The following is a 27,918-nucleotide window of genomic DNA, read 5'->3' on the forward strand; positions in this document are numbered from 1 at the left end:
GACTGGCTTTCTCTCCCTCGCAGCCTCCACCTGGTCCCAGGAAGCCCTCACACACCCTTCAGAATATCCTAGACTTTGGAAAACTAAGACTGTTCTTGCTTCTTGAGGGTTTTAATTTTTCATACTATCTCGCTCGATTCCTTTAGGAATTATTATATTCTGCGAACAGGTCCTGTCCAATGTGTCACCCCAGGAATTAAAATCCAGAAGAGGGGATGTGTCTGCAGGTTGATCAAATGCTTGTTTTGTGTGGGTAGGAAGTGAAAAACCTTTCTTGTAGAACGTACTTTCCATATGCTGAGATACCTTTGAAGACAAAATAATTATAGTAATTAAGCCTATGAATTCTTTCAATAAACCAGCATACTCTGATTGGCCACAGAGGGCAGGGAGGTTGGGGTAATTTCAGGCATAGGCATCTGTATAGTTGTGAGAGACATGATTCTCTAGGATACATTCTCTCAGATTCATCCAGTGGCCACTGCTGTAAAACTGGCTATCAAGGTGGTAACAACTTCGCAATTCCCATTCCTAGTTCTGCTGTGGCTCATCTGCACACATAATTATTTCACTTTGAGTTCACTCCACCTCTCCCTTTTCAATGGTCTCACAAGAGGTCCCACAGGCAACCCCCTCCACCTTCCCCAAAACCCAGCTGGTCCTTCTCCTGGCTAAAGGCTGGAATTTTTTGGACAATCTCAGCACACAACTTAATGTTGAGACAGAAATGGAGCTGTTATGACAGTTAGTGTCCCATACTAACCATTGGGCTCCTACACAAACCTGATCCTAAATGGGACCCAGGAGATTCTATATTGTTCACAGTGTCACAGCTCAAAACCAGCATCCTCCATGCTAATAATATTTGAGTTCTCAAATACCAGTAATTCTTTTTTCCTCCTACCCCTTTCATGCTCAGTTCAGGTCCACCTTCTAAGCCTCTATTCTGGAGAAAGGGTTTCCTTCTTAGCAGGCTCTCTATAATGGAATATTGCCTTTGATTCCCATTTTGGAGATTGAGACTTTATCTTATCCATGAAGATATCTTGTCTGAGGAACTCCTGCCTGCTCACCTTCTAGGTCTTCCAGGGGTTACTCAGAATCTTCCAATTCTGCTGCTTCAGTTGGACTCCTGGACATTCCCAATCCCAAGGACTCTACAACCATTCTGTTTGGTTGAATGTCTAGGATCAGCTGGACCTCCACTCCCCAACCTTCCTACCAGCTTCTGTGGAAGCCCTGTCCTGTTATGCTGGCAGATGGCTCTAACAGCTCAGCTGCGCTTCATGGAAGCACTTACACATAGTGGATCCAAGCACAGCCTCCTGAAAATGTATAGGGGGCAATGCTAACAGCAAGTGAGGAGAAGATTAAAAATGATTTGGAGTTGGCCACATTGTAAGGTCAAAAAAAAATTCCAAAGAAATAGATCAAAGCCAAAGTAAAAACCATGTAGTGTCATTTAAGTTTGCCAAGAGATATAGCATCCTCACCAAAAAGGAAATCACTTAAACGTGAATACCATATTGTACCACTGTTAATTTCTTAATTTTGACAAATGTGCTACATTATGTAAGATTTTAACATTAGGAAAAGCTGAGTGAACTCTGTACTATCTTTGCATCTTTTCTGTATCTAAAATCATTCCAAAAAAGGCATTTAAAAAAAGAATAACAATGGAAATATGAAAGTATTTGCATTATAAATAACAAAATTCTTTACCTTAAAATTTTTAGGCAGATAAAAATGGCTTTTGAAGAACATTTGAAATCTCAGCTCCTGGCGTAAACATGCAGTATAAAAAGATGCCCTATAATGCAGTATAAGTTCTGGGAAGAATTAGTTGATGCTTCATGGAAACCCCTTCTTTCAACAAATAATTTCCTACCTGTTACAGAGCTTGCATATTCTAAGGATACATGAGCCAACAAAACAAATAAAGATCTCGGCTCTCACTGGATTCCTGCATTAGCCTTCAAACAATTCTAGTGGGGGCAGAAGGAAATCAACAACGAACATTAACATAACCAATAAATAAATTATATTGTATGATTGAAGGTGATAGGTGCTATGAGAAAAAAAAAGAACAGAAAAAAGGGATAGTAGTATGCATGAGCTGGGCTGTGTGCAATTTTAAGTAGGGTGATCAGAGCAAGCCTCACTGAGAAGGTAGAGGAAGCAAAGCGTGAGTCTATCAGAGGGAAGAGCATCCCAGGTAGAGAGAATGGCCCTACGGTGGAGCCTGCCTAGATGCTGAAGTAGCCAGAGGTGTGTGAGCAGAAGCAGTAATGGTGGGGGAGAAAAGTATATGAATGAGGAAGGTGAGGGTGGTGGTGGGTGGGGAGGAGTGCAAATAAATAGGACTTTGGCTTGTACTCTGAAGGAGATGGGGAGATATTGCAAACTTCTGAGCAGAAGAATAACATGGTCTGTCTTAGGCACTGCATAACGAAAGGTTTCAGTCAGTATTAAACCACATATACAATGGTAGTCCCATAAGATTATAATGGAGCTGAAAAATTTCTTTTGCCTAGTGATGTCATAGCCATTGTCATGTTGCATTACTCATTTGTTTGTGGTGATGCTGGTGTAAACCTACTGCGCTGCCAATTGTATAAAATTATAGCACATACAATTATGTAAAGTACGTAATATTTGATAATGATAATACATGACTGTGTTACTGGTTTTGTATTTACTATATTTTTGTCGTTATTTTTTAAATGTTTATTGATTGATTGACTGGAGAGAGAGAGAGAGAGAGAGAGAGAGAGAGAGAGAGAGAGAGAGAGAGAAAGAGGAAAAAAAACCCCATTGATTTGTTGTTCCACTTATTTATGCATTCATTGGTTGAGTCTTATATGTGCCCTGACCGGGGATTGAACCCACAAGATTGGCATTATTTTAGAGTGTACTATTTCTACTTAGAGAAAAAAGTTTCCTATAAAGCTGTATGCCCGTGTAATGGTGGCAGCAACCTCATGCATCTCGTATTTACCAAGTTTCCTGATTGTACCACTTCCTCATGTGATTGATTTAATCCCATGTTTTGTGCAATGACATGCTGCACAGGCTTGTAGCCTAGGAGGAATAGGCTATGCCATATAATCTAGGTGTGTAGTAGGCTATACCATCTCCTTTTCTGTAGGGCACTCTGTGGTATTCGCACAGTGAAATTGCCTGAGGACACATTTCTCAGAAGTATCCCCATTGTTAGCTGTGCATGACTGTACTAGAAGAATAATCCTTTACTGCTTTGTGACTAGGCTCTGGCTGGGAGAGGGCAGAGCAGGGAGAACAGTGAGAAGGTGAGTGCAGGAACCCAGTGAAAGACGATGGTGCCTTAGACCCGAATGAACGTTGGAGATGGTGAGAAGTGGCGCACTGGAGCTGGCTTGTTCCAGTCCTGAGAGTCAACTGTTACATCTTTAGGGAATTTGCAAGCCAGTTGTTAAATATGCCATTGTTAAAAATTAAATTTTATAAACTTACAAGTAAATACATTATGTTATAATATTGCATGTAGACTGCAATAAAAAATTAAATTATATAAATTTACAATGTAAAATTCTATATTGGAAACTAAAGTAATAAATACCTAAAACTCATCACTTCTTAACTGTCTTTACCTAATTCTCTTATCACTCATTATTACCTCTGCTGCTGAGGCTACTTGTGTCTATTCTCGTCACGTGGCACTCTAAAATGGGACGCTGCTGTGCATCTCTTCCCAATTCTGTATCCAGAGACATTACATTAAGAGCCTGTCAGCCATGGTGTGAATATTTACACTACAGAAATTGACAGATGCTGCAAATCTGGGTTCATTTTGTTTCTAAAGCAAGCTGGTTGTTAAACATTTGCTAGCACACCACTGCGTTGTGCCTTCCCAACTACACATGGGAATGTGTGCTACTACCCCATTCCAAAGCTTTCAGGTTCCCTCACTTCTGCTATGCTCCCACCCAAAGAGGGGAAGGGGGTTAAATAGGTATTAGGAATATTACAACAGGATGAAAGTAACATATTTCTCCTAAGCTTCATACCATTAATGGATATCTAGCTATGAAAAATCGCCATACCTGCAATTGGATCTTTAGTGCTGGCCCTAGCTTTAGCCCCATAGTGCTTCGAAGATGCTCCTCTGTGAGTAATGGCAAAGTTTCTCCATCAATTGCATGATCTTTAAATACCTTAGAAAACACAAAAGGTATTAACTTTGTCTCAGTGTCTTTTTTAAAGTTCTTGTTTTATGTGCAGGTAGTTTAGTATTGGAGGAAACATTAAGATTGCCGGGGAATGACACAACATTTTATAAAATTTCTTGTTTCAGTTACTCTCTCTTCTGTGCCCCGGTAGCACAGTGTTTACGCTCTTCAATAACTCTTTGTGGCACTGTTTCTTTGTCCATCCTTGTATGTTAGAGTCCCTGAGGCATCTGACCCAGGTCCCCTTTGTTGTTCCTGATTCATCTCTGTCTCTCTCTGGGCTTCAGTGAGTGTCTCTCTACGCTGCGGGCTCTCTAATGTATATCTAACTAAGAGGCTAATGATGGCAATTCTGCCTCTTAGATGGCGTATTTATTGGCCAGCCCCATTGTTTCAACCTTGAATCAAATTTCACTGTTGCTCATCTGAGGAGGCTCTCCCACTAGTCTGGCCACCTTCAACCTATTTCATAAAAGTAACTTGAGTGACCCTTCTGAAATAAAGCTAATCACACCACTTCTTAAAACCTCAACTGTCTCTGGGATAAAGTCCATCGCTGAGTCTTCAAGGCACTTTAGGACCCGGCCCCTTTTCCCACTCCTGTCTCCTGTCTTGCCATTCTCTCCTCTCTCACCTTGGCCCTGGCCCTCTCTGGACCACTAGAAACTGCTCTCAAAATCCCAACTATTTACTTCTCTACATTCTCTCTGGCTCCCAGTCCTTCCTGGAAATTCCTTATTTGCCTCTCTGCTGCCTCACTTCCTTCCTCAGCTGGTCAGCTCATTGACAGGTCTCACTTTTGATGCCTCTTCCTGCAGGAAGCCATGAGGCGCTCCTGGGTGTTCCTACCATGCACGTACCTGCCCTCTCCCAGCACGTCTCACCCTGACGTGAACCCCTTACTAGTGTCCCTCTTCTGGGTTACAAGCTCCCAGGGAGAGGGACCATGTTTGTCTCGTTTCCGCTGTGTGTTCAGGCCTTGGCTGGATGCCACAGGATCAACTAAAAACTGGAATCTGCTTGGGAAGCTTCCGTGCCAGGAACTTTGTGTGCTAACATATTGTAGCTATTTACAAAATATGTTTATTAAGTAATTGTTTATCTTCCTATTTTAATTAAGCAAATCATAGAATGGCTAATATAAATTAACTTAATTTGGGCCAAAGAAAGAAAATTGGCAGTTTAGGTTAGTCTTGTAGCCTTCTCTTGGGAAAATGGATGATCTCCCTTAAGTTTTCTGAAATATAAAGAATAACTTAAGGGTCTCTTACCACTTTGAGAACTCCTAGGGGCTCTTGACTAGAAACCATCTAGCTCAATGCAGAATAATTATAATGGAAAGAGCTAGATTTGTAGTCACACATTTTTCAAGTACTTATTCTTTTAGCCACCTTGATGTCAATCTTATTTAACTGAAAAATAGGGCTAATATCTTCTTTGCAAAATTATGCTATAGACTAAATTTAAAAGCTAATCTGTAAATGATGTGCCTAGGATAGTGCCTTGCATATAGTCAACCCAATAAAGTATAGGCATTATTATTCTTTATTATTACTATTATTATTTTAATAAACGAGAGCGCAATGTAGAGAAGGTTAGGGAGTTGCCTAAGAAGCACAGCTTGCCAGTTAGAGAACTTACAAAACAGCATATAGTTTATGATTCTGAGCCAGGATTTTCCCTGCTTAATTCCATGGCCATTCAGGAAAAGGAGTGCTGACGAAAATAGTGAAGTGTATTGATGGTGGAAATTTTGCTTATTTCTTTTTCCTTGGTAGGAATTCCAGTGAGCAGTTAGGGACTATCAGAAAGCACCAAAAAAAAAAAGAGAAACCACAGGGGTAAATTTTCAGAGGCAGTGTGGCAGTCAGGGCCTGAAATGCGTGAGGCCTGAACCCTCAGCCTTGGCAGATGAACCCTGGGCCTGAGGCAAAGACACAGAACAGGCCACTGTCTCTCAGAAGATGTCCCATTCTCATTCTCCTGAGAGCAGCTTAGGCCTAAAGCACCACATAAATGTGCACATAGTTTTACTAATTTCTGTTATTTTTAGGGAGAGAATATTGTATCTGCTGAGTTCATTCCAGGGGTCCTCAAACTCTTTAAACAGGGGCCAGTTCACTGTCCCTCAGACCGTTGGAGGGCCAGACTATAGTTTAAAAAAAAAACTATGAATAAATTCCTATGCGCACTGTGGCCCAGGACGAGTCGGCTGCTAAGCAGGACAGGCAGCGGCACCCAGCGGGCTGGGTAAATGTCCTCGGTGGGCCGCATGTGGCCCGCGGGCTGTAGTTTGAGGACCCCTGAGTGTTGCCGGGTCTCCTGGATGTCCCTTAAACAGTTGAGCCACCAACCCTTTCTCTACACCTATTTAAAGGGGTTCATTTGAAAGAGAAAAATAAATAAAGGGGTTCATTTGCATTGGGGCTTGGGTTTTAGTTGTGGTTATGTTTTTTTCTGAATTTCCTTTTCTACCTGCAGGAGGCAGGTGGAGGGAGGTTGCTGAGTAGATACCTAAGGCAGAGGTGAGGAAGAAGAGGGTGGGGGACAGTGTGTGTAACCCCGACAAGTCCCTGGGCTGGGAGTAAAAACCTAAGGCACGTTTAGACAATGGTACTTGTGAAAGTTGTGCACAGGCAGTGCTGCTTAGGAGTTTGTTGCAACCAGACTGCACCCAGTCTTCTGCCTCCAGGAGAATCCTCCCATTTCTGTACAGAACACAGTCACTCACCGTGCTGGGGCCGGACCCAGGAGAGCAGCAGTGCTCTTGTAACTTATCTCACCAGTAGTTCTGGGAGGGAACGGGCTTTAATGAGGAAACAAGAGCAGGACTTGATCCTAAACACATTTGAGAAACACCTAGAAATAATCATTTCTGCTTCTTGGGGTGGGGAAGGGAGAACTGACATCCTGTTGGTGAGAGATAATGAGTCAGCAAAGTTTGGGTATTGGTGTCTATGTAACTTCCAAGAGAACATTTGGGATGATAAAGTTTGAAATGTAACGTTATTTTTTACAAGAGTGGTTTTTATAAACTGCACTTTTAAAAAATATTTTTTATATTGATTTCAGAGAAGAAGGGAGAGGGAGAGATAGATAGAAACATCAATGATGGGAGAGAATCATTGATCAGCTGCCTCCTGCACATCTCCCACTGGGGATTGAGCCCTTAGCCTGGCCATGTGCCCTGACAGGGAATTGAACTGTGACTTCCTGTTTCATTGGTTGACATTCAACCACTGAGCCACACCAGCTGGACATAAACTAAACTTTTTTGATTGGATCACTGACTGATTAATAATAATGAGAGTTCAAACAGATTCAATCCATCAGAAGTCAGCCATAAAAATAAAGTCAGCAATCACATGTACATTACATAGGAGGTTGCTTGTTTCTGGCTGATATAATGATGAAATTATCACTTATTCAGTATTGACAAAGTGCCAGGCACTCTTTACTGTTTACAACATTCCTTGAGAGTATATTATACTATCCCCATTTACAGATGAAAAAACTGAGACACAGAAAAGAGACAAAAATTATCTTAGATCACATGTCCAGAAAGTGGAAAAGCCAGGATTTGAACTTACACTTTCTGGTTTCATAAGTACACTCTTAATTACCACTCCATATAACTTTTTCGTAAGTCTCATAAACAAAACAAAAAAAAAGAAAAATACTTAACAGCATTACATGAAGAAAAATATTCTCACCCCAAGATCTGAAACACAATGATCTCTAACATCAGTTAATTATGATGTTGTTAAATCATAATGTCCTTTTCTTGCTTTTTTCCTTTAATACATAAACATATATATTAAGACAATGATACATGATTTAATAGGCACATTGTTGCTTGAAATTGTGTTACTAAATCACTTGAAAAAGTAAACCATATGCATGAAAATGTAGCATTGACATAAACTTCAAAAACTTGCCAACCCATGATTTTTGTCACCAATTTTCCCATGTGAATGAAAGTACTCTTCATTCCACCTATCCTGACATTAAGGGAATTTTTAAGAAGGTAGTATTTATCTGTGCAGTTTTGTATATTGTCCTAGCATGAATATCGAATTTAAGAACAGTTAATAATCTCCAGTTTTTCAGATCTGTTGCCGTCTTGTCCTTTTTATTTTATCTTTTATATTTTTACTGATTTCAGAGAGGGAGAGGGAGAGAGAGATAGAAACATCAATGATGAGAGAGAATCATTGATGGGCTGCCTCCTGCATGCCCCCACACTGGGGATGGAGCCCGCAACCCAGGCATGTGTCCCCAACCAGAATAGAACCTGGGACCCTTCAGTCCGCAGGCTGACACTCTATCCACTGAGCCAAACCAGCCAGGGCTGTCTTGTCCTTTTTAAAATGAAGTATATATTTCCGTTTCCTATTATGAGTAGCCTAAAACTTCTGGTACAGAAGTATGTGTCCCTAAGACATTTGTTTATGGAGGAGTAGGGAAGATACTAGACATTTCTCATTCTTTTTCGATCTTTGGTCTCTGAATCTCCTAATTTGGGGAGAATTCCCACCTCTCAGGAGTCTTGATAGAACAGAAACTAAAGCCAGACATGGGCTTTGCCAGCTGGGGTGTGGGCATGGGACCATCCCTCCACCAAACAGAAGCTCCTGTGCCAAAATAGCCAATGCCCCAAACGGGGGGAGATTATTAGGAATCCTCTCTGGGGGCAAAGTGCAAGTTTGACTGAACTCATTATAAAGGAAACATATTTCAAAGTATCTTACGTACTTCTATGAAAATACTTAAATTCAGGTCACCTGAGCATAGTCTGAACAACCCGGAAGGCCACGGATGAAGCTGTGCACATCACTCACGGTCCACTTCTGAATATCGTCATCCAAAGACACAGTCTCCCCTCTTGTAACCAGTACATGTGTTCCTTTAAAATGGAAAGACAATTATTGGGTGGTATAAAATTTCCAGGGGAAAGGAGGACACTAAGAGCATTGTTTTATGTACAGTTACATTAATTTCCTCATATTTTAGTACCACGAAGTGGTCCTTTTATAGAGATCTACATGTAAACTCCTCCAAGAAGATTAAGAGTTATTGAGAGGTGTTTTCTAAAAAGCTTAGCTGCCTCTTTTCTTTTCTTCCTCTGAACAGGGATGGGGAATATCCAGCCCGAGGGCCATATAAGGCCCACGAAATCATTTGGTCTGGCCCTGCCAAGGCATTAGCAGTGAGGTGGGCGGGCTAGAAGAGGTCGATGGGGGACAAGGGGGGACATGTGTAATACTTTCAACAATAAAGATTAGAAAAAAAGTTTGACCAAATATAGCAGGCTAATTTTTAAGTGGATAATTTTGCATGGCCCTCAAATAATGTTATAAATATCAAAATGACCTTGGCAGAAAGAAGGTTCCCCACCCCTGCAAAAAGCTCTTTAATGACTACATATCTTAAGTAAACAAAGACGTTCCAGAGCGGCTTCCCTCAGATTCCAATAGAAATGCCCTGTGGCCTTTTTACCAAGATGGGGCCGAAAGCTAAGAAGGAAGCCCCTGCCCCTCCCAAAGCCGAAGCCAAAGCAAAGGCTTTGAAGGCAAAGAAAGCAGTGTTGAAAGGCGTCCACAGCCACACAAAAAAGATCCGCATGTCACCCACCTTCCGACGGCCAAAGACACTAAGGCTCCAAGGCAGCCTGAATATCCTCGGAAGAGCGCACCCAGGAGAAATAAGCTTGACCACTATGCCATCATCCATTCCCCCTGACTACCGAGTCAGCCATGAAGAAGACAGAAGACAATAATACACTTGTGTTCACTGTGGATGTCAAGGCCAACAAGCACCAGATCAAACAGGCTGTGAAGAAGCTCTATGACACTGATGTGGCCAAGGTCAACACCCTGATCAGGCCTGATAGAGAGAAGGTATATGTTTGACTGGCTCCCAACTATAATGCTTTGGATGTTGCCAACAAAATTGGAATCATCTAAACTGAGTCCAGCTGCCTAATTCTAAATATAAAAATTTTACACAGTAAAAAAAGAAAAAGAAAAAGAAAAAGAAAAAGAAAAAGAAATGCCCTGTGGATTTCATTCTGGAGGTTAACACCACCATGTCCTATGACGTTTTGCCATTTATCATGCTCTCTAGGCAATGTAGGGATTTAGTCGCATCTTCATCAAAACAGCAAATTCACACTTTGTAAGGAAGCACTTGGTCTGGTGGCTAGATCATGACCCCCTCCAATGCCTGTATTTTAAAATATTTTTATCTAAAGAAGTTCTAGAAAACTAGAACTTCAGTGTTTGGAGGGAAAAGTGCATTTATATTTTTAGGTCAGAAGGTTATCATTAATAGTAATGGGCACTGAAGGTTAATGCTTCTGTTTGTCTATTGTTTTACACTTAAATACAGATAGAATTCATACTTTTAAGCAAGAAACCCCTCTATTTTGTGTTGAAGAAACAGCAAATTAAATTAAATTTTTAATGAAAAATTCTGGTAGGTTGCCCCATCTTCCTCATACTTGCCTACCTAACCTTTGCTGTAAATTCTCTACTTAGCTATATAAAGAGAGATTAGTTTCACCGATATGGCTTCTTAGAACTAATGTAATAAAATGACTTCAAAAAGAGGTCATTCTAAACGGGATTAAAAAAATAAAGGATAAAAAGAAGCATGATGGCTTTAATTCACTATGTAATTACTTAAGGACTTGAGGATCTGTGGTTCATGAGAATCTGCCATTGACCTTGCTCCCTGGATACCCACCTGGCAATGGTTGAGGAACTGGAGGGTAAACCCCATTCTTTTCACCACAGGCTGCAAAAACCTGCTGTGAAACCTCTCTCCCACCATCCCAGGCCTTTGCTTCCATGGGAGCATCTTGAGTTCCCCAGGGTTCTCTATGGGTGGGCTCCAACTCTCCGCAGGTATTGGCGAGAACTGCAGTTGGCTTTTCGTTGACTTCGCTTGACTTCTGGTTGTTGGGAGCTTCCGTTTCTGGGTCTTTTGCATACTCATCCTCTTCATAGGGAATCACGTGAACCTGGCCTATGCGTTTTTCTTCTGCCTGACTTTTGGAACTCTCAGTATCACTGTCTAGAACTTTCTGATTCCCCGTACCTCTCCTGAGACGACGACATTTCTGCCCCCAGCCCTCTAGATAGCGTGGACCAGTTGCCACTAGCATGGGGTTTCCGTGAAGACTTCTCAGGGAGCGTCTGTGCAAATGCAGGTCACCGGCAGGGAGCATGCTCCTGCCATGGCAGGTGGCTGGGCCACTGGGGATACTGGAACTATAGGGGAATGGTACCCCCAGGCCTGCAAATCCTGTGGGATTCATTTTGTCTATTCTCCTTTGCTGGTAAATGGCATGCATTTCCATTTCCAACCTAAAACAAAACAATGTATTTTATACAACCCAAGAAAACCATTAGAAATAGAATTTTATGGTGATGGAAGGAGACTTGACTTTGGGTGGTGAACACACAATACAATATACAGATCATGTATTATATGGAATTGAAACCTTGACACCTATATAATTTTATTAACCAGTGTCACCCCAACAAATTTTAAAAAATTTAAATAAATATAATTCACCTTCCCCTGATTGCCAGATCGCCTCCCTCCCCTGAGGGTCCTCAGACTGTGAGAGGGGACAGGCCGGACTGAGGGACCCAACCCCTCCAGTGCATGAATTTTCATGCACCAGGCCTCTAGTATATATATACTAGAGGGCAGCCTGGGAGCCCTCGGGGGATCTCTGACTGAAGGCTTAGGCCTGCTCCATGTGAGGAGCAGGCCTAAGCCAGCAATCGGACATCCTTAAGTGCTGCTACAGAGGTGGAAGTGCCACTGCTCTTACCAGCTGTGAGCCCAGTTCAGGGCTTTTGGCTGAGCGGCGTTCCCCCTGTAGGAGTGCACTGACCACCAGGGTGCAGCTCCTGTGTTGAGTGTCTGCCCCCTGGTGGTCAATGCACGTCATAGCAACTGGTCGTTCCACCGTTCGGTCAATTTGCATATTAGCCTTTTATTATACAGGATATATTTTTTTGTAATATTCTTGAAGTATTTTTCTAGGTAACCATAATTAATCAAGAGTGTGTGTGTATATATATACATATACAGATGTATACATACATATATACATATATTCATTCAGAATGTATATATATGCACATATAACAACATACACAAATACAACAATATACAAATATAATAAATGAATGAATATGTACCATATATAAAAGTATATATAACTATATCTATTTACCTATATAAAACAAATGAATAAACAAACAAGTGAATGAATAGAAAATAAATAAAGCAACACTGTTACGTTACCTGGCAGTATGCTGCCTTTGAATCATTTCATTCTTCCTGGCCATTGCCTTTAAGGATTCAGGTGGTAAAATGCCCCAACCTTAAGAAAGAAAATCAACACCCCACCCCACAAACAAATTAACAACATTCATTTGAGAATAATAAAATAAAACATAATGATTAAAATAGTATTTGCAAAACCATTAGTTGAGCACAATGTTGGAAACAGTATCATTGCTAGTCAGCACCTTAGAGTCATATTGGTGAGGGCATCATGATAACACTAGATATTTTTTCTTTAAGGTTGGTCCATAATTGGTGACATTTCCTGCCATCAAAAGGAAAAACATAAAATGAACTGTGGATCTCTTGATCTCTTGCTTTTGAAGTAAAAATTGATAGCTTTCCCCCTGCCCCCTTTGGTACAAAAGGAATTAGTTGACCTTTAAAAAAATGTAACTAAGTGTTTCCTTGATGCACTGAAATCCCTGGAAATAAATGCATGAGCTAAGAGGATAAAATATATAGTTCTGTATCTGGACATTTTGGTGCATCTGAGGAAAATACTTTTTCCTAAACAATTTCAATGGAGTGGGGTAGCAATTGTATTCCTTGTGTCAACCTACTAAAATGTCTTGAAATAATGACAGCATAATCAGAATTCAAGGCTCTATTCTTGACTAGTAACATAACACTATATTGATTTTTTCTTTATCTGCACTCCCAATGCACCTAGCATCTATATTGGTGCTTCTCAAACCATCTACGGTGAGATAATTCTTTTCTTTTTAAATTTCCAATCCATCATGGACCAATCCTTTTTAAAAATACAATAAAATGATGTTTTAAAAAATGGAAATAAAGATAAGAATAAATACAAGCAAAAAATTTTTAAATCATTAGATTAATAGACATAAAATTACCCTTCAAATTGCCATGAAATTTCTAAGCCCTTACTCTCCATTTATACATTTATTTGTACCAACACTTCACAAACCAGCACAGATTAATAACAACCTACCTTGAGATAAAGCACACTGTATCTTTTTTGTCATTTTTAAAAATCAGAGGTTAGATGAGATGACCTCTAAAAATCCCTTTAACTCTAAATCCCTATATTTTTATAGTTGAGTGTCTTCACGATATTCTCCATTAGCTGGCTGACATGCACGAGAGTGCCAGCTCATGGTGTACTGCCCAAGGATGCAGAGAAAGTCCATGTGAGAAGTCCAGAGTAGAGAGCACAATTCTAATAACCTACATGTTAGGACCTTTTGAAATCTGGACTCATCAAACCTATTCCACATTTATTTCTCTTTCCCAAATAAGTGACCTCAAACTTGGTGCTAGTCTAGCTGCAGTAAGTCACTCCCTAACTAACATCTTTATTTTTGAAATAGACCCCTGTCTTAATTTCTATTTTGCTAACTGACTTAGAAGCTCAGTTTCTATAGGATGGAGGGCCTACTTTGCCTGTGCTTATTTTCCCAAACATCAGCCCCTTGAGGTGGGGACCTGACCTATGGCCTTGGGACAAATGATCAACCGGCCTGTTTGTATCCAGATATTGGCAGTTTCTGAATTCTTCATCTCTAAGAAGGACTCTCTGAGTCTGTGGTCTATTTATCTGTTGCCTGTAACCATGGCTTTATTATTTATTGGGTTCTTGCTGCCAGATGGGACTTCCATCCAGAATCAGCTGTCTTATTTGGTCCTTGGGCCACTCCACTGTGGGTGTCTAGTTTCATATCTGGTCCTTGTTCAGACACTCAGTCTCATTGCAGTGGACCCATGAATTGTGGTAGCTCAAATCCAGGCAGGCCGGTGTCTGCACTGGCCCTGGTATCAATCATATTTCTTTTTTTGGGTTGGGCTTTTCACTCCATTGTATCTATTAAGACTTGTTGGAGTTGGGGGGCAGGGACAACCAGAAACTCATGAATATAGTTTTGGGGAGATAAGATGTATCAGTTTGATCTTCAATATGGTGAGGAAATCCTCATCTCCTAGTCTTTCTTGCCCCTACCAGTCATGTTTTCACTGCTACCACACTACTAAAATAGCTCTTATCAAGATAACCAATGACCTCCACATAGCCAAATCTAATCATATAGTCTTAGTTTTCCTCTACTTGATCTATGAGTGGCATACTTGACACAGTTGCTCAATTTCTCCTTAAAAAATTTATTCCCTTGTCTTCCAGGCTTCCATACTCTCGTGGGTTTCTTCCCACTCACTGCTTGCTCCTTTTATATCTCTCTTGCTTGTATCTCCACAGCTTTTCAACCCTCTTGGTATGTCCCAGGGATCATTCTTTTAATGTCTATCCACATTCACATTTGGATGATGATCTCATCTACACTTATGTATCCTGATAACTTCCAAAATTATATTGCTGGTGTCTCCAGAAGTCTTCCCTGGACTTTGGCTGCCTTCCTGACATCTCTCATTGATTGTCTATTAGGGATCTCAATTGCAATATGAACAAAACTAAGCTTATGATATCTCTTCTGCTCTAAGAACTCTTCCTCTCATAGTATTCCTCAAATCAGTATATAACAACTTCACCTTTCTGGTTACTCAGACTAAAATTATTTATGTCATCCCTAACACTCCTTCTTTCTCACCTCTCATATCTAAACTATGAGAAAATCCTGCTGTTTACCTTCAAAATAATTACAGAATCCAACCACTTCTTACCATTCCTACTGTCACCACCTGGGGCCAATCCATCATAATATTTCAACTATTCTAATAACCCATTTACTCCCATCTATTTATTCCCAGAACTTTGTCCTGTTAAGTTTGACCCCAAACAGCAGCCAGAGTGGTCCTGCTAAAATGTAAGTCAGACCATGTCACAACCTTGTTCAAACTCATCAAAAGTTACCCCCTCTTACTCAGAATAAAAGGCAAGTCCTCTGCCCTAACTGGTTTGGCTCAGTGAATGGAGCATTGGTCTGCGGACTGAGGGGTCCCAGGTTCGATTCCGGTCAAGGGCATGTGCCTTTGTTGCAGGCACATCCCAGGGAGTGGGCAGGAGGCAGCTGATTGATGTTTCTCTCTCATCGATGTTTCTAACTCTCTATCCCTCTCCCTTTCTCTCTGTAAAAAAATCCATAAAATTTATTTTTTAAAAAAAGGCAAGTCCTCACTATGCCTATTAGACCACATATAAACTTCCCTAAGCCCCTTTAACTCTCAGATCTCCTCTCCTCATGACCTCATCAGTTCCTTATATGTAAGACAGACAGTAATATTGCAGATTTTCATGTTATTCATCAGTAAATTGATAGTTGGAGAAGTGAAGCAATTTCCACTTGGTCACACAGTGGTGGAACCATAATTTAAACCTAAGTACTAACGGCAGAAACTACAAGTATAACTGCTATATCCTTCAGCCTCCAGTTCACAGTGGCTCCACAGATGAGAGCCATCGATTGTTCATACCTGAGTAGACACGATTGGACATCATGTTTGGCATATTTGCATTTGGTTGAACAGAGGATCCAAATCGGTATGGAACACAAAACTGTCTTGGGTCAGTTGGAGCCACAGTGGAAGGCAATGCAACTCTAGGGAAAAAAAAAGATATGAAATAGATAAAATGAGAATGTAACTGTACAAAATTTCCATTGCATAGGCAACGAGATTTTGTTTTATTGCCATATTGGATTCTATCATCTCTTCCCAAAATGAAGTACAGAAGTCCTGCACTCTCTATTGGTTTAAATAGAAATAGGGTAAGGAAGATTGGAGGAAGGACTCTACTAAGGAAGGATTGACCCAACTGACAACAACAGAGAAAATAGGAAAGAAAAGTTTTAGGGATGTCTGAAAGAAAAGATCTGATTTTCCATGACCAACATAATATTCCTTTTTAAAAAAATCTTTAACAATCTCTGAACTTTTTAATTGCCCCCCCTCAAGGAGTTCCCTCAAGGAGTTCCCTGCTTCTGCTGCCTTAACACCTCAAAACTTTGGTGTCATTGGTCTCAGATATCACTTAGCCACCCACAATCCTGCAGGTGATGGTCTTTTGGATGGATTGTGTGAAGTTGCTGCTGTCCAGGGTGTTATCAGAATCAAAGTCCTTCCCTTCTTCCAGCAAGAGGGTGGTAGATGGCTATCTCAGCTTCCAGCTTGACCTTGATGTTCAGTAGTGTCTTATACTCTTAGCGCTGAGCTGCCCCCCTGTCCTAGTATGGGCCAGCTCTGACTCCAGCTGTAGCAGAATCCTACTGAGTTTTTCCATTTGCATGGCATAGCGTGTCTCTACTTCCCTCAGGCTGTTCTCCAAGGTGGCCTTCAAATTTCTCATTAAGTCCAAGGACTGGATCGTATGTCTTAGCTCCATGAGTGTCATCTCAGGAACTCCTATCTCAGTGGTCTGCAAGGTGACCACTGTGGTGCTCTCTTCAATCTGCTGGGACCAGTACTTGTCTAGATCTCTTGGTTCTTCTGAACCATCTGGTAATAGTGGGCCCAGATGTCCACCATGATCTTACTGAGGTCCTGAGATATGGGAGCATCCAACTCCACAGTCACCCCAGAGTTGATAATCTGGTTTCATAGACCAGCTTCCTCCCAGTGTTCCTTCTTCAGAAAGAGCAGCTACTCCTTGAGAGAGAGTCTCGATCTCTATCTTGTCTCCAGCTGCAGCCAAGTGATAATGATATCAGTGACCTTCTGAAGCCCATTGATGTCATTTTTCCACAGACTGGTACATGGCCAGCTCTGTCTCATACTTGACTCTGAAGTCATTAGCAGCAAGACTGGCATTGTCAATCTGCAGAAAAAGGCGGGCATTGTCCACAGAAGTTGCAAAGATCTGAGCCCACACGTCCTAGATAGTCTCTAAGCCAGGGTCCCTTTTTCTCCAAATGTTCCTGGATTTTGCTCTCTAGCCTCCAATTATCAACTTCCAGGATCCTCATCCTTTCCAGATAGGAGGCCAGGTGGTCATTCAGGCATTGCATTATCTCCTTCTTGCTCTGGATGCCCCCTATGCCCATCAGGTCCCCGACCCCCAGCTACCCTGCATGCTCATGGAGAGGGACACAGAGATCCAGGAACCCAAGTCCCCAGGGCCTGCATAGATGCCAGCCATGCTGCTGGCCAGCCTTGTTAGTGGTTGGGTGACTGCAGGGAGCCCAGGACCCGGTAGTTTGTGGAGAAACTTGAGTGGTGCTGAGCTAATGTTGTCTGGGAGGACGATGAGAGGCCATGTCTTGGGTTTGAGCCACCCAACCTACTGTTCTGACCACAACATTCTTTTCTCATTTGGGTTTTGACATCTGGAACCAAAGTTTGACTTCCTGGATAAATAATTTATTTATTTTGCCAAACTTCAGTGCTCTCTAGAAGTCAAATTTATTGTTCCTACTTCATGAACAGGAATAAATAATAGATGTTTACTCTTTCCTCAGAATGTCAAAATATTCTAAAGAAGGTAAAATAAGAAACTGCCAAAGTGTGCAACATAAATATTGATACTGTCACTTTTATTGAAAAGAAAGAATTGTTCTATCACAGGAAATCCAGGGTATTCAATTATTATGGACTAAATTATGTCCCCTAAATTCATATGTTGAAGTCCTACTCCACAATGTGACTGTATTTAGAGGTAAAGCTTTTAATGGGGTAATTAAAGTTTAAATGAGGGCAAAAGTGTGGAGCCCTAATCTAACAGGACTGCTGTCCTTATGAGAAGAGGAAGAGATGCCAGGAGTGCACAAGTACAGAGAAAAATGTCATGTGAGGAAATGGCAAGAAGGCAGCTGTCTGCAGGCCAAAGGAGAGAGGTCTCACCACAAATCAACGCTGCCGCCACCTTGATATAGGCTTTCAGCTTCTAGAACCGGGAGAAATAAATTTCTGTTGTTGAAACCACCTAGTCTGTGATATTTTGTTATAGCAGCTCTCATAGACTCTACCAATGTTCGTACCTGCACAATGCCTGTCACATGGTAAAAGTGCTTGTTAGCTATTTGCTGAGTATGTCAAGGCCTCAAAGGGGAAATGATGGGACGTGTGTTGAAGGTAGTCAGCATAGTATCTTGACGTGAATTATTACACCACTGTTCACTGAAATAACATTAGACCATAAAACAACACTGAGATTAAAATCATCCAAAAACTTAATGATTATCCATGTTTTCCTTTGACCATAATATTATGTTGGAAATAAATACCTATCCACAGGCAGAGGTTCAAATGGTGAGGGAACCAGTGGGATCCTTTGCTGCCCTGATACTGTCAATAAAGGGTTCCTGGCCATCGTGGGATTTATCATCAATACCTCTCGCCACTGATGGAATTCTAAAAAGAACCAGATAGATATGTTAATAAATAACTCTACTTTTTGAGAACTATTTGAATTCTTCTTAACACAATGAACACCTTTTGTATTTTCCCAACACTTGGGAAAACTAGAAGCACCAAGCTTTCAGTTACACAAAAACCCCTCCATTGTCAGCACCCAGATACAACTGTAGAACTCAGTGTTTGATCCATGTGCCCTTGAAACTTGTTGCAGAGTCCACAAGTAATAGCACAGCACACTACAAGCAATAACAAAATTAAACCAGCCCTGCAAGATTCCAGAAATACCAGCTTCCACTCTTACAGCTTAATTGGATTTGTGTGTTTCTAGAGGTAAAAATGCATATATTCAATCTTTGGAAAAAATATTCCTAGTAGTTGATAGGATTAAAACAAAAAAAGAAAGGGGAAATCTTCTTAATGGCTAACAATGTATCTAATTAGAAAGAATACAGGCTGAAAGCATGAGACTGTATTTAATTAATACAAGTGACCAAGTTATATTCAAACATATATAAGCACAAGGATTCCTAACTTTCTCTTCAGAGCCTAGTGATCAGAAAAAGAGACCCTTGTTAAGGGGATAATATTTTGCCTTACATTTTCTTGTTAATTATTAATGTCCTTTGGATAATTTTAAATTTTAAACAAGTATAGGTCAAACAGGTTATTTTAGCTTCTCCTGCATCTTCAGTTGTACTCAAAATAAACAAACAAACCAATACACTTACAACTATGTTTGGGAAAAAAACAGAAATTAGGAAGAAAAATTCTGCTTTTCATAGTAGTGATCTTTCATTCTTTCTTCCTTTCTTGTGTGTACATTTGATTTAAATTTTAAATAGTTAATACAATCATATGATTCAATAACTAAAAATATAATGGTATTTAAATAAGCAATCACTTCTTTAGCTTCTTTACCAGACAAACCTACTGACAAAATTGTAAATTCAAGTCCATGGGTCACTTAACATTTGCTTTCACCATCTATAATAATAAAAGGGTATTATGCTAATTAGACCGGATATCTTCCGGATGTCATTCCAGACATCCTTCCTAAGGAAGCCTGGCCCGGAGGGAAGCAGCCCAGGTCCCAGGTGCCTGCCAGCGGCCGGGGGAGGGAAGCCGGCGTCCTGGGAGCCAGAGGGAAGCCGGTGCTGGCAGCCGGGGGAAGGAAAGGCTTACTCTTGCATGGATTTTCATGCATCGGGCCTCTAGTATATCTATAAATGTTTTAATGTTTTTTGTATTGATTTATTTTCACTGTATTTATGTCAGGATTAGAATAAAAATATCTACTAGGTGCCTACCAGCCATGGTGAGAATGCCAACAAAGAATGTGGGCTGGGCATATGTCAGACATGGCTTGCGGTTCTGGCAGGGACACTGCCATGTGGCTTGAAATCGCAGGTCCTCCACATGAAATTTTGTGCACAGCCATGTTCTTCCCTTTAGTCCAGTACACAACAGAATGATGTGGGGTACAACCTAGTGGTTCATTCTGAAACATTATGAACTTTGATTTCTGTCACAAGTTGTCTTTTGAAAAAGTTTGAATTTACCAATGAATGAGATAGAATCTTTGAAATTATAAACTGTAGTGCTCATCTTGCATTTTATGGGATGCCTGAGATAAATCAGGAGGAAGGGGAAGGAAGACAGGGAGCGGTGCAGAATTCCTCTGGAGCAAGGATTGCCTAGAGTCGACCTTGACCACCCCCCTTCCTCACACATGCCAACTTAGGGAAATGCCATGGAGATTAGTCAACAAAAGTAGATGAGACTGTTTTATTTGGGATTCCCCTTAAGCAGGCTTTGAGACAAGAGATTGAGTGCAGGTAGTTATTTGAGAGGCGATCCCAAGAAGCCCCCATAAAGGAGTGGGAAAGTAAAATGAGGAAGGGAAAAGCCAATAAAGAGTTATGTATGAGTTACTACTGTGGGCAACTGGCGCTGGGGACCTTCTAAGAATCCATGTGGCACACACCTCAGAAATGTCCCAGTGAAAGACAAAGAGTTGGCTAATTACCCAGCAATTTCTGTCAGGACACTTCTCCCTCGCATCTGGGTTATGCCTGAGCCTGATCCAGCAAAGTCCTATGGTGCAGAAGAAAGCCTTCAGACTGAGAAGTTGAGCAATGCAGGTGCTCGAGATGGAAAATGACCTCCATGGTTGCAGGTGAACTCAGAAGTGGACCAAGGGGATATGGGATAGGGCAGCAACAGTGTCTAGTGCAGTTGAGACAAAGTGGTTACCTTCTAGTGTCATTCCACTAGATAATCGGCACAGATACCTTTCTTCTGGACTGCCAGGTTCTCCGGGCACAGGCATATTTCTACGAGGCTCTGAAGGATCCATTGTCTGCAAAAACACAGCAGGATTTTTTCCCCCCTGTTAGTCACATATTCAGTGAGATAAGTGGGGGACACAAGGCTATCAGGCTAATGGAGATAAAGAAATGAGGCACCAGAGACAAGTCTCACCTAATTTAAATATAATTTAAAGCCCTTCTTGATACCATATCTGTTCTGGGTTCTATGGTTCTTGGGTCTGGCTTTTTCTCTTTATGTGATGCTATGGAAAGTGAATGTAATCTATAAAATGTTGTTACACTTTTGATATGGTAGTTTATTATTTTTTAATCAATTCAATCCACCAAGTTTTTACTTAAAATGTAATTTATTTCCAATTTCTAGGGAAATATCCTTATATCATGGAGGTCTCTGGAGAGAACAATGAGTCACTGGCACTTGCTACATCTAAGTGTTATGATTCTGGGCTCCATTTGGCTTTCCTAGTTTCTTTGGTGAGAGAGTGTTTCTTTACTTACCACTATCATATCTATTGCTGCCCCAATTTTCTTTAAAAAACAACATTGCCTGGTATTATAGACTGAATGTTTATGTCCCCCTTCCCCTCCCCAAATTCCTATATTGTAACCTAATCCCCAATGTGATGGTGTTGGAGGTGGAGTCTTTTGGTGGTGATTAGGTCATGAAGGTAGAGCCCTCATGAATGAGATTAGTGTCCTTAGAAATGAGATCACAGAGATCTCCCTGAGCCCTCTGCCACATGAGGACACAACAAGAAGATGCCCATCTATGAACCAGGAAGAAGATCCTCACCAGACACTGAATCTGCTGGCACCTTCATCTTGGACTTCCTACCTCCACAGATTTTCTGTGTTTATAAGCCACCCAGACTACAGTATTCTGTTACAGCAGCCTGAATGGACTAAGATCCTTTGTTTTTTCAGGTTATGCCTGTTTTCTTTTATTTTCCAAAATTATACATATATCTATATATATAAAAGGCTAAGCGACCGTCCAACCATCCAACTGGTAGCTATGGTGTGCACTGACCACCAGGGGGCAGACGCTCAATGCAGGAGCTGCCGAGCTGTGGTGACTTGGCAGCTGTGGTTCTCAGGGGATGCACCCCGGGGAGGAGGGAGACCGATTCAGGGGTGCATCACTCAAGAACCACCCTCTTACAATCTGGGACCCCTCAGGGGGTGTCGGAGAGCCAATTTCGGCCTGATTCTCACAGGCCAGGCTGAGGGACCCCACCTGCTAGAGTGACCCTGCTCACTCCACCCCAGGTACGGCTGGCCGGGGAGGGACTGAGGGAGGTTGGCTCCAGCGGGTGTCCAGCCCATCTCACCCAGTCCTACCCTGCCAGCCACCTTCTAATTAATTTACTTTCAATGTGCATGAATCTGTGCACCAGGGCACTAGTATATATATAAATAATAACTTTATATTTTTAGGTTCATAACAAAATTGCACATTTTAAGATAGCACAGAGAATTTGCCATATACCTCTCCCCCACCCATTTATAGCCTTCCCTAGAGTGGTGCATTTGTTACAATTGATGACTCTACATCGACACATCACTTCCACCCAAAGTCCACAGTTTACCTTAGAGTTCATGCTTAGTGTTGTACATTCTGTGGGTTTTGACAAGTGTATAATGACATGTATTCACCGAAATACAGAACAGTTTCACTCCCCTGAACCAAGTTATATTTTAAAGCAAATACTATCAGGACACTTCCAAGGAAATATTCTGGGACTGGCTATATCTTTCCTTTCATCAGCCAGATAGACACGTGAAGCTCCAAATCTAAGTTTCTGCATATGCACCATTTTGGAGATACTGCGTCATGAGTCTTTAAATACTAATTTCCACATTTTCCAGGTATCCTCTTTATAAAGAGACACACACACGTAGACAAACTGTGAACCAAGGTCACTTTGCTATGGCAGATGAAATGCTCTTGATTCAAAGTGCAGACTGGGCTATCCGTTTTAAATGTGGAGCGTGTCTGGTAATCCCCAATGCGGGAGTGCCCTGTGCTTAGGTCTGCATGCAGCTGGATTTCTCTGACCCAGGGCTCTAATCCGGGATGCCCAGCACTTTAGGGGGATGAGGACTCCTTAATCTCTGTCTTCAGACTCTTACCCTCAACAAACTCCTTCAGGCAGCACAAAGGCGACTTAGCTAGTGCTAATTCTGTCTCAACTGATTAGGGCAGTAGTAGTAAGACATGAACTTCATGGACTGAAGCCCTTGCCAAGTCAGCAGATATTTGCTGAACGCTTGCCTGGTGCACAGTAGCCAGCTGCAAATTTGATTCTATTTCATTTTCTCACTGAAATAGAATGACATAGAATGAAATGACTATTCATTAAAGTCAGTGCAATTTGAGTTTGGCCAAATCTGATTTTGAGCAGTTATATAGAAAATATTTGTTGCATGTATGATGCTTGAATTCTAGGATATATTCATTCTAAATAAGTGCATTTTAAAATAACTGCTGTATTTGGTAAGTTTTTACATTAAAAAGGAAGATTAGGAGGATCAAGTGTTTCTACATTTCTTGAAAAAATAAACATAAATTCTTAAATTAAAATTAGAAGGAGATATCCTTAGAAGTGTTTTGTTTAAGGTATAAAACAATCCTCACATAGTCCTAAGTGTCCTATATTAATGTGAATTCTTAAAAGCGTGTTAATGCTAAAGCATATTTCACACTTCCTTCGGTATATTTTAGTTTTTAAAAATAATGCATGGGAAAACATTTTTAAAACTAGGAAGGCCAAAATAGCTGCCTCAAAGCATTTCATTATCAAATACTTCTAACAGAAAAATTAGCTGTGATAAGAGACATCATGCTATTTTCTCATAGCTATAGCTAGAAGTGTGAAAAACCTATTTTTATATCCAATACAAGAAAAGTTTTAGAGTAATTACATAAAATATTATGTTAAATACAATAAAATATAAATTATCATATCAATATTTAAAATACATTTGTTAATTAAAATAAAGTTGAAGGTGAGACTAGATAAATAAATTGGCATAAAATATTTGATTGTTCTAATTCTAGAATCACATATTTCTTGAGAAGATTACAAGGGAATTCTAAAATTATCCAAGCACTCATTTCAAGTGGAAGAAATAGTTTAAAATATCTCCATCCCAAATGTGCACCACAGTAATTTATAACAGGACAAATGATATTGCTCCTTAAAATTGGAGTGACTGATATCACCTTCAGCCCCCATCCCATATTCTCCACAAGGCTTCTACCCATTCCCAGGGACTTCATCTCTGTGGGCACTCTGTCTAAACAGCTTTGCTCTTGTGGGGCTCCGAGTCTACCCCATGCCTCACTGACTCAGAATGCAGTCCATTTCTCTCAATATCCACATAAAACCACTCTCAGTGTGCAGCCAACTTTACTGAGGTTTTGGCCATTTGGGGTGGGGTGTGTGTGTGTCAAAAACAACTTAAAAGTGAACCTGACTTCTCCATTCCTCTTTTGACAAGTCAGGCTCTGGTTTCTTGTTCTTTTCTTTGATCTTCTTTCAATTGGTACCCCAACAGCTCCAAACCAATTCTTCCCAGTTTGTTTTTCAGAGGCCTCTCTAGACCCTCTCCCACACTCTGTTCTGAGCCTCTACTCAATGGGCCCTCCACTCTGGGTCACTACTTACTCCCTTCCTTCCCATCTTTACCAAAGATAGGAAATTTAGGGAGTTCTTGTCTACTAGTTTGAATTAAGCCACTAACATCCCACTTTAGAAGGCAGCTAGACTCAATTTTGGTTTTAAATAACAATAAGCACCTTTTCTGTTATTCTAGCACAGTATAAACAAAAATGAGTTATCACTGTAGTATTGCCAGCAAAGACGCTTAATACAGAAGTATTTGGCAGTGACCGTAAAATATATTTCGCTTTTACTAGAGGCATGTGCTTTAGCACTTTCTAAACACAGCACATCACAGTGAGTATAGCCTGGAGGTGTCGTTGAAGGCAAATGGTATGTGCATGGTTCCCTCACCACTTATTTCTTTTCATTCTGTTTTGTTTTGTTTTAAAATATATTTTATTGATTTTTTTTACAGAGAGGAAGGAAGAGGGATAGTTAGAAACATCGATGAGAGAGAAACATTGATCAGCTGCCTCCTGCACACCTCCTACTGGGGATGTGCCCGCAACCAAGGTACATGCCCTTGACTGGAATCGAACCTGGGACCCTTCAGTCATAGGCCGATGCTCTACCCACTGAGCCAAACCAGTTAGGGCTATTTCTTTTCATTCTGGAAGCTCATTGTCAGTAGATCCATCCAACCTTCCTAAAATGTAAAGTAAGTTCTAGGCACATTTGCAGATATTGTGACACAAGGGATAAACCTTTGACATCATTAAGCAAGTAGAAATTATGTAATACCTTTTCTACTTGAATTTAACATAAGTTATGTGCTATTACAGCTTGTATAAATTATGTTCACTTCCTTCAAAAGGTTGTGAACCAAAATCTATTATATATAAATTTGTACATAGACTAAAGAAATTCTAGCAGCCCTAGCCAGTTTGGCTCGGTAGATAGAGTGTCGGCCTGCAGACTGAAGGGTCCCAGGTTCGATTCCAGTCAAGGGCATGTACCTTGGTTGCAGGCACATCCCCAGTAGGGGGTGTGCAGGAGGCAGCTGATCGATGTTTCTCTCTCATCGATGTTTCTAACTCTCTATCCCTCTCCCTTCCTCTCTGTAAAAAAAAAAAAAATCAATAAAATATATTTTTAAAAAAAAGAAATTCTAGCAATACTTATATAGTTGAACTGAATTTCAGGTATTTTAGATAGTTGCAGAGAATGAGTTAAGAAATAGTAACATAAAAGATATTATTTTCATGATTATAATTGCTTATTCCTCAATGGTTTTTTTTCCTGAAATTATCTACTTTGACACTTCATAGTCTATATATTATGACAATTTTTGGAATACAGTTACCTGCAGTAATGGGAGGAAAGCCATTAAAATAATAATTATAGTAAATATGTAGCAATAACACACAGAGGCAGGTATTTAATATATTTGAAGATGACAAAACACTTAAATTTGTATCTAATTTTAAACTGACTTTATCTTTTAAAACTTACTTTTGCCTTCTGGAGGAAAAAATGAAGTTTTATTTTTTTTTTAAATAAAAAAAATTAAGGCAAGGTAGTATTTATTTCTTTACTTGGCAGGAGCAGTATATTATCTTTACTTGTTAGTAACTTCAGCCAAATAAGAATTTATTAGCTACCATACTGCTTGTAACGGAGCCAATAACATTTATAGATAAAACTTTATATAAATTTATGTTTCCAAAGTGTACTGTGTTTTATTTTTATATATATATTTCTTACATTGTACCTACCAGTGGTTATGGGAGGAATGCTGTTGATGATACTTATACAAGATTATTTTCTTACTTCTCCGTTTTTCATTAGGCTCCTATAGAACTATATTCCTTTTAAGATCAAATTGTCCTTCTATTTTACACATGCAAACATTTTTGGTAAAAGTGACTAGCCTCGGTCTGGACTAACCAGTGTGTGGATTTGTGTACTCACATCCTCTGGGAAGACGTCTTGGTGTTGACATTGCTCATGGAAAAGCCATCTGAAGACTTTCTGCCTTTACATTGCAGACGCTTCTCTGCCTGCAGGTTGAAAAGCACATCTGACCACTGCAGTAGACACTGTCTCGGTTACTTCACCTGGCCTTAAATACGAACTCAGCTAATAAGGTGATTAGTCCTATTTCATGACAGATACGGTGCCCTCCGGTGTCCTCGACAGCCAGGAGAAAAGATGCTAAGCCCTAGGAAAGTGCACTGCAGGGAACATAAACCTGCCTCAGGGTTTAGCCTTCCGTGTAATCCTTCTTTAGCCTCTAAGGTGCTTTGTGGGCATTCACTTAATGCTGCCCTTCGACACAAAGGGAAAATACTATACAAATGAGTAATAAGCTCTTCTTTGGTGGAAATAAAACCTATTTCATATTCCCAGCAGGTGTTAGTGGAAAAGTTCCTTTTGCAAGTAGGACAAAGAACAAAGCTGCTTTCCACAGAGCTTCAAGATTAAACAAAAGATGGCAGACTATTTAAGAAAGAATCTTCTAGCATTGACAAGTGTACTTGACTTCTCATAGGCAGTGAGAAAACCCTTCAGAGTCTGTGGGAGAGCTACAACCTACATAAAAGAGAAAACATGGAACTTTGAAAATTCAACTTGTTTTATTTACTAGAGAAATAGAGAATTTGTAGCCTTGAAAAATAACCTTTTTTTATTCCTACTAATTCACTAAGAATGGAAAGTATAAAATTTAATATAAAAAAATTAAAGTGTTACAAGTCATGCTTTAGGCTTCCTGTTTGAAGATAATTTGCTCCTTTTTTGACACACGTTTTTGTCATTGGCTATTGAGGCCATTAAAAGAAACACCAGAAAGTACTGGCTGGGAGGGAATAATGGCGGCGGAATAGACAGACGTGTTCCGAGCCTTGTCCCTGAGCAGAAAGAAAGAACAGCTGAGGGTCGCGCAAGGAGTGTTTGTTGGCTGGTTGGGAGACAGCTGAATTCCAGAAGGAGGTGGGGGACTGCTGAACGGGGTTCCCCTGACCTGGCAGCACGAACTGCGGCTGGGTCCCCTCCCGGAGCTGCGGGCTTGGACGCAGAGTCTGCGCCATCTTGATCCGGAAAGTGGAGCTTATCTGAAGCCTGAGAATCCACAACGGCGGC

The 27,918-nt window shown here is 40.6% G+C and overlaps 1 protein-coding gene and 2 pseudogenes across 3 annotated transcripts; 1 reads left to right on the top strand and 2 right to left on the bottom strand.

The window, feature by feature from the left end:
- Positions 1–111: 111 nt before the first annotated feature.
- Positions 112–26,786, bottom strand: SAMD7 (sterile alpha motif domain containing 7; the record flags this gene model as incomplete). Its single annotated transcript, XM_080654253.1, has 9 exons — positions 112–306; positions 4,083–4,193; positions 8,993–9,114; positions 10,956–11,578; positions 12,534–12,612; positions 15,963–16,087; positions 18,707–18,833; positions 21,131–21,198; positions 26,749–26,786. 9 exons carry the CDS (start codon positions 26,784–26,786, stop codon positions 112–114), a joined length of 1,488 nt encoding a protein of 495 aa, XP_080510379.1.
- Positions 9,712–10,174, top strand: LOC308240810 (large ribosomal subunit protein uL23-like; annotated as a pseudogene). Its single transcript has one exon. The product of its transcript is annotated as a large ribosomal subunit protein uL23-like (transcript).
- LOC308242644 (keratin, type I cytoskeletal 18-like) lies at positions 16,477–17,795 on the bottom strand (annotated as a pseudogene). The gene has a single exon. The product of its transcript is annotated as a keratin, type I cytoskeletal 18-like (transcript).
- Positions 26,787–27,918: the final 1,132 nt, after the last annotated feature.

The sequence above is a fragment of the Plecotus auritus genome (assembly GCF_963455305.1).
Source record: "Plecotus auritus genome assembly, chromosome: 2".
In the NCBI taxonomy this organism is placed as follows: domain Eukaryota; kingdom Metazoa; phylum Chordata; class Mammalia; order Chiroptera; family Vespertilionidae; genus Plecotus; species Plecotus auritus.